Below are 16,167 nucleotides of genomic sequence, written 5' to 3'. Positions count from 1 at the left end.
ATAGACTGATATGATCACGTCATCTCTAAGAAGAGAATTTAACTGCATGTAATTAACAAAGAAATAAGAGCTTTGACTGCCCAACCTCCACCCTTGCCAGCTGCATCGCAGTCCCAGTGTAGGACCCAGGCATTCATGCATATGGATATAGCTGGCAAAGGATGCAGCCTAGTGACCTCTTTTGGGTTGGTTAGCTTATGTCTGTTTCAGAAAATGTTCTTCTGCCCAGTGCTCACACAAGGCTATAGGTGACTAGGTTCTACAGCTGTTCTAGAGGTTAATAGTGTGTGGAATCTTAGTGTCTTCTTTTGAATAATTTCTATTTTTCATGCATCAAAAAAATTGCTGTGACCCAAGATGAAAATTTACACTGATGTGGTTAGGGGAAGCAGGATACTATAGATGTGGAATCTTCTTTGAAAAGAACATTTGTAACAGTAATAACTAAAGTGGGAGAAAAATGTGGAACATAAATAGAACCTCCAAATTAAAATGGTTCAAAAGCCTTAGCCAAACTTAAACTAGACTTTAGAGATTTCAGGCAAGCCCCAAGTAAGTTTTGCTTTAGGAAGAAGGCATGCATCAGGTGAGGAAGTACAGAGGAAACAGACCCAGGGCTCCTGGGAGAGCAGCCCCGGTAGCTATGGCCTGGACCCTGAGCTGGGGGAATTTTTTGGCTTGCCATACAGACAAGTGGGGTCTTTGTGCTGCAGGGACTGACTTACACCACACACTGGTGGGGAAATGAGGGTGTTAAGTGATCCCCATTTAACTAAAAGATCAAATTTACCTGAAATGATTAAAAATAACGAAGTCTTTGGTAATCTGTACTTAAGGTCTTTTTCTTCCACTATAGACAGTATTCGTCGCTACTTCGGGGAAACGATTGCTGTTTACTTCGGATTTTTGGAATATTTCACTTTGGCCTTAATCCCCATGGCCGTCATTGGATTGCCTTACTACTTGTTTGCGTGGGAAGACTATGACAAATATGTGATTTTCGCCTCGTTCAACCTGATCTGGTCCACAGTGATCCTGGAAGTGTGGAAGCGTGGCTGTGCCAGCATGACCTACAGGTGGGGGACGTTGGTCATGAAGAGGCAGTTTGAGGAGCCCCGGCCAGGATTTCATGGGGTTCTGGGTATCAATCCTGTCACTGGCAGAGAGGAACCTACGTACTCCAGTTACAAGAGACAGTTGCGCATTTACCTGGTCTCTCTGCCCTTCGTGTGCCTCTGTCTCTATTTCTCTCTGTATGTCATGATGATTTACTTCGACCTGGAGGCCTGGGCCTTGGCGCTGCATGAGAACAGTGGTTCGGAGTGGACCAGTCTCTTACTGTATGTGCCCAGCATCATCTACGCCATTGTGATTGAGATTATGAACCGCCTGTATCGTTATGCTGCCGAGTTTTTAACTTCATGGGGTAAGAATTGATGCTTTGTATTCATGCCTTATTTGCCTGTAAAAAATGTTGCTCAGATCATAGAATTCATATGCCTGTTACCTGGCATAGAAGATAGATGTTGCCCTGGGCTTGTTATAGAGATGTAAGCAAACGTTCATTGGCTTGTGAGCGCTGATGATTTCCTTATCATGGTTGTCACAGTTCTCATTTATTGAGAGCTAGTTTCTATGTTCATGGTGCCCTGTTGAGCACTTTGTCCACACTTACCTCATTTTCACCTTCTCAGGACACCATGAAGTAGAAGTTATGTCTCATTTTATGGATAAAGGTACTGAAGCTTATCAAGGTTCAACATTTTCCCCTCTTAGATAATCTTTCATGTAACCAGCAAGTGGGAGAGCCTGGCTAATCCAGACCTGGGTGTATCTAAAACCTGTGCTCCTAATGTTATATAATACTGCATTTTGTGCTGAGAGTAGACTGGATTGAGATTATCTTCTTGATATGCTGGTCGAATGAACTATGGTTAGCATCTAATGACTGATTGCCTAGTTGGTGTGGGGCACTGAGGCACTCATTGAGCTCAGTGAAAGCAGGTGTTCATGTCTGAATCTTTGGTACAAAAGGAACTTGGTTAGAGTTTAAAATGATTTTGATAGGCCATTCACTCTTTAATTTATTTATTCACTCATTCAGACAAACAGGTGAATGAACAATCATGCCATATTATTTCCAAGGAAGAAGTTTAGGTGTTTACTTCATGAACCATAACGCTGTTTTAAATTATTTTTCTTTGCTATATAACAACAACAACAGCTACCATTTATTGATAGTGGTACTTGCTCTAAAATTGGGCTAAAGTTTTGTATTATTTCTAATCCTGTCAGTGACCTGATGGGTGTCAGCCCTTTTTTAAAGGCAAGGAGGCTGAGTATCAGGAGGTTAGACAAGGTCAGACTGACTGAGTAGCTGAGTTGGGATTCAAATCCAGGTCAGTCTGACACTGCTTCTCCATGCAAGATGACACTTCTCTTTACAGTCTTCCTTCTTGTCCTTCTGCCCTTCTGTCTTGGGATCTGCAAAGTGTCTCATTTTCTTAGTTGAGGAGGGAAATTTGAGTTTCCCTTTAAGTTGATCTTTGTCGGCCACGTGTACAGAAAACTTCATTCATTGCCCTACCATTAGAGATTGCTGGCCAGTTTTTTATTATTACAACTTATATGGTTTTTACTATTACAACTTTTTTTAGGTGGCCATCTGTGGGATCATTCGCCAACATTCCCCAAGTTTCTTCTGTAGCAGTATTATTTTAAAAATAACTGCAGACCTCAGTGCTACTGCAGTGCCATGAAATACATGTTATGAACCTCCTTCTTTGTGTGGTGTTCCTGGTGGCAAGGAAGGGCCATCCATGATTGACAGCCCAACACACTCAGTGACCAAGGCTCTGGTGGTGGACATCTGTCCCCTCACAGGCCTCACTTCACCTGATGATGGTGTTCCCGCATTGCTTTCTTATCTCAGAGAAATTACCTTTCGTTTTTAATATTTTAGAGAATCACAGATTGGAATCTGCCTACCAGAATCATCTAATTCTGAAAGTTTTAGTGGTAAGTATAGTTTTTATATACAAATCAATTTCTAATTATGAAACAATACATAGTGGCTACTATATAGGAATAGAAATATGAAGACTTGCTACTAATTTAACATTTCAGATAGTTAATATGTTTTGTGAAAGTAGGCAAAGAATTGATTAATAAATATATTTACATATCTGCTCAATAGTCTTAAGTCGCAAATGTGCATGTTGTATAAGAATTCAAAATATAGAAATTAGTATTATAGCCAATTTTCACTTATTTAAAAAACCAACTACTTTATGGACATGTTTTCATTATTTTCCTTTTGGTGACTTTTGAATTCATTATTCAGTAATCTTTCCATTTATCAGCAATTTGTTTAGTGGGAGAACATTTTAAAAAAAGGTTGTAATTTTTTTTTTTTATTTGTCAACTAAATTTCAGAAGCCTAAAATATTCCCAGCATATGATGATGGGTAGGAGGAAGAAGATGGAGAGAAGGCATTGTGTAACCTGCCTGCTGTTTATGTAGAAGCTCACACATTATGCCTCTCTCTACCGTCATTATAAACAATAAAGGTGTAACATCTTGAAAATGCCTCATTTATCAGGAGGTTACCTCAGCCATCTAGAACATAACTGAGAGTTAAGCAGTATGCACAGAGTACTCTGAACTTTCAACTGAATTTGGTTTAACACACTCTATGTACTTTACACTTAAGAGAAGGTACCTGGGCCTCATTTAGAAACTGAGGCTTTGTTCCAGCTATAAGAAACTATTCTAAGAAGCTTATCATCTGATTTTTTAGTCCTTAAGAGATTAGAAACCATCAATTAGGAGGGTGTTTAGTTCACAGGAAGTAGATAAACTTGTAGAGGCCAGAGCTGAGAGTAGTTGAGGGGCCTCGCCTGATGTTGATAGGGCTCCCATTGGCGATCTCCGGGAAGAATGAGCCTGCCACAGCGACCTGGGTTGCTCAATTGGAATTGGCAAGTGCTGGACCTTGGCCACCTTCTCATCTCTTTCTTCTCCTGGGTGGGTGTGATGCCCTGATACTGAGTTGTTCCTTCATTCTTTTTTTTTTTTTTTAAAGAATATTGCCATTATATATTATATATGCATTATATATCCACATTAATAAGAAATAGTTTTGTGTTTTACATTATCAGTGAGGTGATGATATTCAGTGGTTAATTATGGCCAAGTGATTGAGCAAAATTAATCTTTTATGAAAAACATAGTGTTCTAGTTTGCTAATGCTGCAGAATGCAAAACACCAGAGATGGATAGGCTTTTATAAAACGGGGGTTTATTTCACTACACAGTTACAGTCTTAAGGCCACAAAGCGTCCAAGGTAACACATCAACAATCGGGTACCCTCACCGGAAGATGGCCAATGGCCTCCGGAAAACCTCTGCTAGCTAGGAAGGCAGCCGGCATCCGCTCCAAAGCTCTGGCCTCAAAACGGCTTTCTCCCAGGACGTTCCTCTCCAGCAAGCTTGCTCCTCCTCAAAACGCCACTCACAGCTGCACTCACTGAGTTCCCTGTCTCTGAGTCAACTCATTTATATTGCTCCACTGATCTAGGCCCACCCTGAATGGGTGGGGCCATGCCTCCATGGGAACATCTCATCAAAGTCATCTCCCACAGCTGGGTGGGGCACATTCCAAGCAAATCTAACCAGCACCAAAACCTCTGCCCCACACAAGACCACAAAGATAATGGCATTTGGGGGACACAATACATTCAAACCGGCACACATAGTTTAAGTTTTTTTTTTTTTTGCCCCCCTTTTTCTACTCATCCATCCATACACTGGATAAAGGGGAGTGTGATCCACATGGCTTTCCCAATCACATTGTCACCCCTCATAAGCTACATTTTTATATGATTGTCTTCAGTATTCAAGGGTTCTGGATTGTAGTTTGATAGTTTCAGGTATTTACTGCTAGCTATTGCAATTCATTAGAACCTAAAAAGGGTTATCTATATTTTGCGTAAGAGTGCCCACCAGAGTGACCTCTCGGCTCCTTTCGGAATCTCTCAGCCACTGAAACATTATTTCATTTCCTTTCACATCCCCCTTTTGGTCAAGAAGATGTTCTCCATCTCATGATGCTAGGTCTAAATTCCTCCCCGGGAGTCATATTCCACGTTGCCAGGGGTATTTACACCCCTGGGTGTCGGATCTCATGTAGGGGGGAGGGAAGTGATTTCATCTACCGACTTGACTTAGCTAGAGAGAGGGCCACATCCGAGCAGCAAAGTGGCATTCAGGAGGAGACACTTAGGCACAATTATAAGCAGATCTAGCCTCTCCTTTGCAGCAACAGTCTTCCCAAGGGCAAGTCCCGTGACTGAGGGCTCAGCCCATCAAACCACCAGTCCCCAATGTCTATGAGCATATCAGCAACGATCAAGGTGGGGAAGCCCAACACCCCTACATTCTCCCCCAGCAATGTTCACATTAGTGGTAGCATATAATATTTTTCTTTTTGTTCCTGGTTTATTTCACTCAGCATTGTCTTCAAGGTTCATCCAAGTTGTTGTATGTTTCATGACATCTTTCCTTCTTACTGCTGCATAGTATTCTATTGTGTGTATATACCACATTTTATTTATCCACTCATCTGTTGAAGGACATTTGGGTTGTTTCCATCTCTTGGCAATTGTGAATAATGCTGCTATCAACATTGGCATGCAGATATCTGTTTGTGTCACTGCTTTCAGATCTTCTGGGTATATACCGAGAAGTGCAATTGCTGGATCGAAGGGTAACTCTATATCTAGTTTTTTAAGGGTTCCTTCATTCTTAAAGACCCAAATCAGTTCATCTTCCTCTTACCATTTTTAGATTTCTCCTTTAGTTGCCTCTTACATTATTTCCAGAGTTTATAATTGTACTTAGCGAGGAGGAACAGGGAGAAATGAAGTTTGTGCCATCTTGTCTGGACTGGAAGTCTCTCTTTACATTTTAAAAATGATATATTTACATTTATAATAAAGGACTGTAAAATAATGTTAAATATTATCTTTTTTTTTTTGCAGTTCAACTTTCTAAACTGCTTTGCTTCACTCTTTTACATTGCTTTTGTCCTGATGGATATGAAGCTTTTGCGTCAGGTGGGTGTGAATGACAGAAAAGTATCAATTTTTTTAGGCCTTAAATGTGGTTTCCTATATTCAGGTAGTGGAATTGTCTTCAAATTATTTTTACAAATAAAATCTTTTAAATTTTGTTCTAAGCCTAATTCTAAATTAAAAAAAAAAATACTTTTACTTAGAAAAAAATACCTTTGCTACTCAAATGAAAAGAATTTAATTGAAATTATCAGCTTGCAAAATTAACCATACAGGGTAGTAAAATCAATTGTATAGTTAATCTCAAGCTTGTAAAAGCAATTCTAACAGCAAAAATGTATCCATTAGTTGAATGGTTTGTGAGTATGTTGGTGAGTGATGTAACCTTAAACAGATGTTACACATCTTATTTTTAAATTAATAAGTTATTAAACTTTAGAGACCAGTGGATCCTGTGCAGTGCTGTATCTCTTCTGAACTGTTTAGGAAAGTCTGGCATTTATTGTCATGTGTTGCTATATCTGAATCACAAAATACCAGTAAATAGTAAATGGAAGACAAATTATTGTTCTCTAAATCATCTGTTTTATACTTGAGCCAGTTATCATTAAAAGTTGGTTCCTTCTGGGTTTTAATATACTAAGATTCTTAGTGAGCAGTGTCTCAAAGCCTAGACTTCTTAAATCATTTAAGAGCTTTAGATCATTTTTCAAGAAATTAAAAAAAATTATATTACCGGAGAAGGTTAAAAAATTTTGTCGTTGTGGTTCTAACAGCTTGCCTGAAAGTAAAATTAAATATTGTACTCTTAAGAAGTATACTAGATGTATTGCTACTTTTTTTTAAATTATTTTTTGAAAATTGAGAAAGTTCAAAATAATATATTTGGAATTGATAAATTATATGTACATACCTTCTTTGTTCCTATCCGTTAGTGTGTTGTGGGGGGCTATGACTTCTCATTTCCTATACTTTAATCTCCTTTTTTAAACAGGGAAGGGGGAGCTCTTTAAAAAAATGCTCTTTAATTAATTTTAGTACTGGCAATGGTAGTATGTGATGGAAACACTCATATCCATCTGGGGAAAGTGGAAATTGATACAACACTCCTAGAAAGCACTTGGGCAGGTTTGCTGAAAACGTTAACTCCATCCCTAGTAAATGATCTGGGATGAGGTCAAAGATTCACGTACATAGATATCCATGGCAGCAGTATTTATTTTGGTGAAAGTTTGGAATAATACTTACATTTAATAACAGTGTATGGACTAGATAAAAAATACTTTTTAATGACACAGGGAAATGCTCATATATAATGTTAAGTGAGAATAGCAATATACAAAGTTGATGCATATAGTATGACTTAATTTTATATATATTTGTAAAGAAATATTCCAAGATATTACCAGTGGTTCCATCTTGATTATGAAATTATGGGTGATTTTTTTTTCTTCCTATTTTCTAGGTTTTCTACAGTGAGAGAGGATGTATTAGCCAAATTTCTTTTTTCCAAAAGTTGACAACATTATATGTTTAATCAGGGTGAAATGTCAAAAAACACAATTTCAAATTAATTCATTTTCTTGTCAAATTTTGACTGTTATATATTTTTTATTATAATCTTATTTGTAGTTTAATCTAAGTATTTTCTGTGAAAAACCATAAATTAGAAACACTATTCTAATTTCTAATTTTTTGATCTAATTTTTATAATAGTGTACACTTTGTTGAAGATTCCATACATGTAATGGTTTTATTAAACTATATTGCTGAATATTATTTATATGCTTTTCTTTAGAGCCTGGCCACTCTGCTGATTACCTCGCAGATAATTAATCAAATTGTAGAATCTCTTCTTCCTTATTGGCTCCAAAAGAAGCATGGTATGCAGGTGAAGAAGAAGGTACAAGCTTTAAAGGCAGACATTGATGCTACGTTATATGAGCAAGTCATCCTGGAAAAGGAAATGAGTACTTATTTGGTAAGTTTGAATATTGCTGAATTAAACATTTACTGAAATTGAATGATAGCCAATACACTAATTTCAACAAATAATGGTGTACACTCATTACTTCAGACATTAAAGCAGCTATTTTAAGTATGTTCAAAAAGCTGGAGGAAATGAGGTCTGAAGAACTAAAGGAAATACTTTCGAGTGGGGTCTTCAAGGGAACCACCAGTCAGGTTAGATAATGACTGCGGTTTGGGAATTAGACTTTGAAAGATCTCCAACCCCAGTCCCTTACTCTAATCCTAGGAATGAATGCCTGCTGTTATTTTTCAAGGCCTCTGGGGAGCTAGGGAATAGGGAATGAGACTAGAATAAGTTAAAACACTATAACTTACTGTTCTTACCAAAATTCAGCCATTTTTCTTAAGTGCTTCTGGGTGATTCAAGCCTTTGGTTAGTTTCCAGAGAACTGAAAAGTTGTTTCTGACATTTTTTGCCAGTTTTTTTCATTGCTTTTATAGGGAGTGAACTTTTGGAGGTCCTTACCCTGCCATTTTTGCTGACACAACCATTAATTTTTTTTTTTTTTCTACCTGCTGGACGCCTGAGAATTATAGGCATCAAGCATGGGAAATTCTGAAATTAATTTTCATTAAATCTCCCTATATATAAGATCCTACTTTTATAGAATAGCCTACATTTTTTTTTTATTAAATTCAGTTTTTTTTTTTTTATTTTTTTTGATCTTCATTTTATTGAGATATATTCACATACCACGCAGTCATACAAAACAAATTGTACATTCGATTGTTCACAGTACCATTACATAGTTGTACATTCATCACCTAAATCAATCCCTGACACCTTCATTAGCACACACACAAAAATAACAAGAATAATAATTAAAGTGAAAAAGAGCAATTGAAGTAAAAAAGAACACTGGGTACCTTTGTCTGTTTGTTTGTTTATTTCCTTCCCCTATTTTTCTACTCATCCATCCATAAACTAGACAAAGTGGAGTGTGGACCTTATGGCTTTCCCAATCCCATTGTCACCCGTCATAAGCTACATTTTTATACAACTGTCTTCGAGATTCATGGGTTCTGGGTTGTAGTTTGATAGTTTCAGGTATCCACTACCAGCTACCCCAATTCTTTAGAACCTAAAAAGGGTTGTCTAAAGTGTGCATAAGAGTGCCCACCAGAGTGACCTCTCGGCTCCTTTTGGAATCTCTCTGCCACTGAAGCTTATTTCATTTCCTTTCACATCCCCCTTTTGGTCAAGAAGATGTTCTCCGTCCCATGATGCCAGGTCTACATTCCTCCCCGGGAGTCATATTCCACGTTGCCAGGGAGATTCACTCCCCTGGGTGTCTGATCCCACGTAGGGGGGAGGGAGAAGAAAGGCTAATTTTTAAATAGAGGATCAGGGACTGAGACTTTAGGGCACCCATATGTGGGGAGCAAGTATCAAATAAGATCTGTAACAGTGATGCTGGATCATTTCTTTTTACTTGGTCAAGAGCATATCTTTAGCTTTGCTGTGATTTACCTTAGAAAGAATGTACTAATTCAAAGATTTAGTACAATGAAATGGGCAGCTAAATAATTTTTCATTTTTCACTTTGGGGACTAAAATATAAATTTGCCTTTGAATATAAGTAAATTCTGTAGTTTGAATTTGGAGAAACTGAGATTTTTTGAACAGATGGAGGCCAGTGTCTTGGGTAGTCTTGCAAAAAGTTGTTTCTATTATATGATATTAAATCAATGCCTGCTTTCTACTTGTGGTTTACATTTTCAGGGTACCTTCGATGATTACTTGGAGTTATTCCTGCAGTTTGGTTATGTGAGCCTTTTCTCCTGTGTTTACCCATTAGCAGCGGCCTTTGCTGTGTTAAATAACTTCACTGAAGTCAATTCAGATGCCTTAAAAATGTGCAGGGTCTTCAAACGCCCATTTTCAGAACCTTCAGCTAACATTGGCGTGTGGCAGGTAATTATTTAAGAAAACAGTTATTCATTTTAAAATATAGAACAAAATGAGGTATAGTGATTTAGTTTAAAAATGAAACAAGACAAAAAAAAGTCCTGAAGAATGTTTTGGGAAAACAGATTTAGTCCTTGCTCTTCTGCAAACCAACTGTGGGACCTCAGCCTGTCACTTACTTTCTCTAGGCCTTGCTTTTCTTGTTTTTAAAATTGGGGGCAGATGGGGAGGGATTGTGAAATAATTTCTAAGACTGCTTTTAGATATGAAATTCTGACTCTGATCTTGAGTCATCAGAAGGAAAAGGAGCATGCATTATTAATTCATGTGCAGGACTTGTTATTGAAATTTCACCTATTTAGTGAAGTAAAAGAATATCTCTGAATTCAAGTGCATGAGCTAAATATAGAGGGTAGTATTTCTTACTGAAAACTGTAGGACTCCATGTACCTGCAGACCAGAAAACAATAGTGGTATAAAACTGCAAGAGAAAAAGGGAGGAGTGGGTGCAGTAAATTATTTTTTAATTTTTTTAAAGTTATTTATAAATAATTTCAAACTTACAGAAAATTTGCAAGAATAAGAATTAGCACTCTTTACCCATATTTACATATTGTTAACATTTTACCCCATTTACTTTATCATTTCTTCTCTCTCCCTCCCTCTGTCTCTCTCCACAAACACACACACAGACACACATTTTTTTTTACTGAAGCATTTAAGGGTAAGTTCCATTCATCTTGGCCTTTTACTCCTAAATACCTCAATTGGTATTTCTTAATAAGAGGGATATTCTTTTACACAACCACAGTACAGTTATCATGATTTCAGTATGTTGATCAATATTATACCCTTATGTAATCTACCATCCATATTCCAATTCTGTCAATTGACCCAATTAATGTCCTTTATAATATTTTTTTCTCCTCCAGTACAAAATTCCAGTCTAGGATCAGGAATTTCATTTAGCTGCTATGACTCCTCAGCCTCCTTTAATCTGGAATGTTTTCTACAACCTTTCTTTGTCTTTTGTAACACTGGCATTTTTGAAGAGTACAGACCTTCCTCACCCTTACTGTGATAGAACATTTCTCATTTTTGGGTTTTCTAATGGTTCCTCTTTAATAGATTCAGGTTATGTGTTCTCAGCAAGTGATTTTGTAGTCTTCTCAGAATATCATAACTGGAGGCCCCGTCCACTTGTCTCTTCTTTGTTGTTATTGATCATCTGATCAAGGGGTCATCTGATTTCTCTATTGTGTAATTACTACTTTTACCCTTATAGCTAAGCAGTCTGAGGAGTAGACACTTTAAGACTATGGAGATATTCTGCTCCTCTGCTCCTTTCCTGAAATGTAGCATCCCATTCATGATTCTTACCTGGTTTAATCTTTACTATGATTGTTGCAAAATGATGATTTCCTACCTCCTGTACTACGTCTGCATTTACCAGTTGGCACTTGGTATTCTATTGTAGTAAAAGCCTTCCCTTCTCCCCCATCCATTATCTGCCCCTCCATCTATTATTGGTATGGGTTCATGAGTTTCTGTTTTTTCAATGAGTTACTGTACTTAATTATTTTATTGTCCCAGATTTGGCCAGGGGGAATCTCTTCAAGTTGGTCTCTGTCCTTTGTGACATGCCCTCATCATTTTTCTTTTTTGTTCATTTGTTTATCATTTCCTTACTTTGTGACATAAAAAAGATATTCCAGATTCATCTTGTGCCTACCCTTCTCTAACCCTGGAATCAGCCATTTTTTTTGCATGTATGTGCACATAAAAATTCACATAAGCATTCATCTACATATACATATTTTAGAAATTCAGTTTTATCTCCCCAGGAAACTTTCTTGCCTTCACCTGCCTCCCAACATCGTCAACATATTTACTTATTTGCCCAGTCCTATAATTTATATAAAATTGTGTCACAATTGCCTTGCCTAGGCTACTGAAATAAAACATAACAAAAACCTATTAAAAGGAGTTCAGGGTTTGTTTGCAGTGTCCTCACCCAACTCCCTCCCCGCCCACAACTTCTGTTAGATAGCCAGTATTGTGTTCTTAAGTTGCGTGGATTTGTCCTGCCTTGCCTTACCCTTCCCTTTTCTTTTCCTTCCTCTCCCTTCCCTTCTCTTCCTTTCCCTTTTCTCTTCTCCTTTTCTCCTCCTTCTTCCTCCTTGCCTTTTGCCTTCATTTCTTTTCTTTTTGCCTTCCTGCCTCCTTCCTCCGTTCTTCCTTCTCTCCCTCCCTCCCTGTAATATAGTTACATTATTCATTTAAAATACAGTTAGGTTCATTTGTTTTAGTTTCCTTTTAAATTTAGTTTTCCCCCCCTTTCCCTTCCTTGTTGATTTACATTTGTTTGTTTTGAATATGTACAACATTAATATGGTTCTAAAAGATGAAACTATCTAAAAAAGGTATATTCAGAGAAGTATCACACCCTCTTAAATCCACTCCTATGTGGAACCAACTTCATTGTTTTCTGGTGTACCCTTCCTGTGTTTCTTTTTGTAAAGATAAGTAGTGGAATGTGTTTTGTTTTTTCTCCTTTCTTATACAAAGGATAGTGTACTATTTTTCACTTTTCTTCACTTAACAATGTGTTCTGGAAATTGTTCCTTATAAGTTCATAAGAGAGCATACTCATTCTTTTTTACAGCCACATTGTGCTCCATTGTGTATGACAGTTTATGTGACCAATTTTTAATGCTTGGACATTTGGGTTGTTACTGCTATTTTGCAATTGTAAACAATGCTGCAACGAATTATTGCAAGCTCTTCAGGATACAAAGTGGAATTGCTGGGTCAAAGGGTAAATGTATATGTAGTTTTAATACCTGTTGTCAAGTTCCCTTCCGTAGGGGTTGTGCCATTTTGTATTCCCATCATCAGTGTATGAGAATTCCTGTTTCCCAGTCTGATAGGTGAGAAATAATATCTTGGTGTAGTTTAATTTTGCATTTATCTTTTTGTAAGTGAAGCTGAACATCTTTTATTATATTTTTCTACAGTCTTTTTGGTCTTTTTCCTCCCCTTTTAAGTTTTTCTATATTAGAGTTATGGCTAATAACTGTGATCCATATTATAAATATTTTTGCTTATGGTGATGACTGCCATGCAAATGCTTAAAAATATTTTTATATAGCAAAAATTTTAATCACATCTTATGGTGTTTCTTTTAAAAGAAGAAAATGTTTTTATTAATAACAATATGAAATTGACCTGACATCCCATTAGAATTGAACAAGGATAAATAATGCTGTTATAAAATTTACATTTATCTTATCCTTTACAGAGGAAAATATTACAGGTTAGTGGTCTTATTGATCTTACTGACTGACTTCAGTTAAACTGTTTTGGTTTTTTAAAAAAGTAAATGGCAATTAACGCATGTCTTCAAACTATGCTAAGTAGTTAGAAAGGCAACTATAAAATCTATAATGGTTACCACTGGTGGGGTTAGACTGTTGTTTCAAACATTAACAAATGCTGATCTCTCTTCTAGCTGTTGCATCGACCACCTTTTTTTACTGGAAAAGTAATTGCCTGCTGTGGGCGTCGGGGTTAGCAAGTTTCTTAGATAATAGATACTTGATTGATCAAGATTGAAGTGAGTTTTCTTTCCCAATATTGCTGTCTTTTGGAACAGAAACAAATACCTTTGTCTTGTGAACAGATTGAGGCAAATATTGTGAAATGCAGCTGTTGTAATCTTCTGACAACTAAACTAACAATTAAATGGGACAATGAATTATTTTTAGGAATAATTCTTTTGACTACTTCCAGTATTTAAAATAACAGGGCTTTTTAATAACTTCTCAAAACTAGCTTTCCATTTTAGTGCATGACTTGATAAACATAACACATTTGATCTGTTTTTATTAATTTCTTCTATCAATTGCATTTTGCCCTTAATAAGAGTTTGACTTGTGGTTTCAAACAATTTCTACATACAATACATTTTAAAATAAGCTTCCATTTCAGTGAACTGAGGTTTTTTTCCCCACTTATGTGCCTGTGGAAGGTAATTTGAACATACACATACACATATGTATATATACACATATAAATATATACATATATTTATATGTGTGAATACATATATATAGGTTTTTTTGGTTTTTAAGTTACTTTTGCTATTAGAATAAAACTACACTATAGGAACAACTCTCTGAGGAACAGTGTAAACCATTAGAAGTCCTTCTCTAAGTTGAGGAAGGCAGGTACAGTTCACTGAAGGATGTGATGAGACTGAAGTCTTTTCCTCATCTGTTAATCTTGCATTGCCAGGTCTCACCACTACAGCTACATGCATGTCCACTCCCACAGCAGCACTGACTTCTAGAGTAACATCTGTTAGAAACAAGATGTTGGTTGGGCACCCAGTGCTGTTTGTGATCTTTCAGTAACTCTAACTTTCCACTTGGTGTCCAATCTTGGTATGAGAGTGACCACCAACAAGCTCAAAAATATCACCCTCTGTAGAATGCCCAAATAATAGTTTCTGTGCCTCTACACTTCCTGAAGAATAGATATGTATCTTCATTCCGGCCTGTCTCCATTTCTTGACGGCTGGAACTATATCTTCAAAGAACTCAGCTTTCATGTGTCCAGCTGTGAATGCCGCCCTCCACATTTGGCCTGCACCTGTTTCAATGCCATGGTCCTTCAGTCCAGAGACATCTGCCAGTCCACGTTATCTGCCACAGCTTGGATCATCTTTTGCAGGCCATCCACCCCATTTTGAGATGCTGCAGGGATTGGAACAAACGCATCCAGGTGGGAATCCTCTTCAGCCTGTTTCCTCAAAAGAGTGACAAACTGCTGACATGCTGCTTCTTCCCAATGCATCTGCAGATACTCTTTAACATTAACTTTAATGTAAGGAAATAAAATGCCCTTCACGAAAGCCATCAGGGTTGTGGTACCTTCGATACCTAATAGTATCGCAGTGACTTCTGTGGGCACTGAAAGCATGACCGTTTCCCTCCTGATGCTACTCCAGAATCAGCCTAATGGTAGGGCGGGTGGAGTGTGGCGGAAGGTGGTGGCAGTGGTGGCTGCTTCCCCAGTACTGTCCTGAGCTTCCAACAGCCCAGCAAAAGCATTGGTGCTGGCAACTGTGAGTAGGGAAGAGGCCACCTTCATGGACCAGAAAGTGGAGAAAGAGGCTACACAGGGTCCCAGAACTTGGGAGCTATTAATGACAGGAGGCCAAGACCAAATGGGCAGGTTCATCATTTTTGATGCATCTAGATTTCAACTCATAGTTAGAAAGCCTTAGGAACAAAAGACAACTAACATACACCAACACCAGAATGACACAGATGTTAGAACTGTTGGACAAAGATTTTAAAGCAGCCATGATGAAAATGATTCAACAGGCAATTACAAACACACTTGAAACAAGTGAAAAAATGAAACCTCAGCAAAGAATTAGAATGTTTCTGCAAATAAATAAAAGATACAAAGAAGAACCAAATGGGCAGTTTAGAACTAAAAAATACAGTAGCCAAATCTTAGTGGATAGGTGAAACAACAGAATGGAAGGGACGGAGGAAAGAATCAGGAACTGAAAAATGGACCAATAGAAATTACCTAGTCTGAAAAACAGAAAATAGACAGAAAAAAAAATATGGAGCAGACCTTGGAGACGTGTGTAACAATAACAGAAAAGATAACAGTCATGTTATTGGAGTCCTGGGAAAGAGGAGAAAGAGGGAGAGGCTGAAAAAGTACTCAAAGAAATTAATGACAGAAAACTTTTCAAATTTGGCAAGAAATGTGAAACTACAGATTCAAAAAGTTGAGCTAAATGAAAACAGGATAAACCCCAAGAAATCTGTGACAAGACACATTAAAATTAAACTTCTGAAAATGAAAGAAAAAATCTTGAAAGCAGCAAGAGAGAAAGGACAATTTACCTATAGGGGAAAACCAATTAGAGTAACAGCAGATTTTTCATCAGAAACAATGAAGGCGAGGAGAAGTGGCACAGTATTTTTCAAGTGCTTAAAGAAAAGTACTGTCAATGTTGAATCCTATAGTCTTCAGGAATGAAGGGGAAATGAAGCCATTCTCAGACAAATGAAAATTGAGAGAATTGGTTGCCAGCAGACTTAGCCTAAAAGAATGGCTAAAGGAAG

General features: G+C 37.3%; 1 protein-coding gene across 5 annotated transcripts in view; it reads left to right on the top strand.

Annotated features, from left to right (window-relative positions):
* The window catches only part of ANO10 (anoctamin 10), a 230,655-nt gene that overhangs the window by 46,210 nt on the left and 168,278 nt on the right, over positions 1 to 16,167 (top strand). For all 5 annotated transcript variants that reach the window (XM_037848459.1, XM_037848469.1, XM_037848474.1 and 2 more), the window contains exons 6-10: positions 857 to 1,426; positions 2,963 to 3,018; positions 6,043 to 6,117; positions 7,874 to 8,056; positions 9,830 to 10,021. In XM_037848459.1, the coding sequence (XP_037704387.1) occupies positions 857 to 1,426; positions 2,963 to 3,018; positions 6,043 to 6,117; positions 7,874 to 8,056; positions 9,830 to 10,021 (1,076 nt within the window). The remainder of the gene's footprint in view (positions 1 to 856; positions 1,427 to 2,962; positions 3,019 to 6,042; positions 6,118 to 7,873; positions 8,057 to 9,829; positions 10,022 to 16,167) is intronic.

The sequence above is a fragment of the Choloepus didactylus genome, chromosome 1 (assembly GCF_015220235.1).
Source record: "Choloepus didactylus isolate mChoDid1 chromosome 1, mChoDid1.pri, whole genome shotgun sequence".
NCBI classification, from domain to species: Eukaryota; Metazoa; Chordata; class Mammalia; order Pilosa; family Megalonychidae; genus Choloepus; species Choloepus didactylus.
Note: the sequence above shows the minus strand (reverse complement) of the source record. Positions and strands in the feature narration are given on the sequence as shown.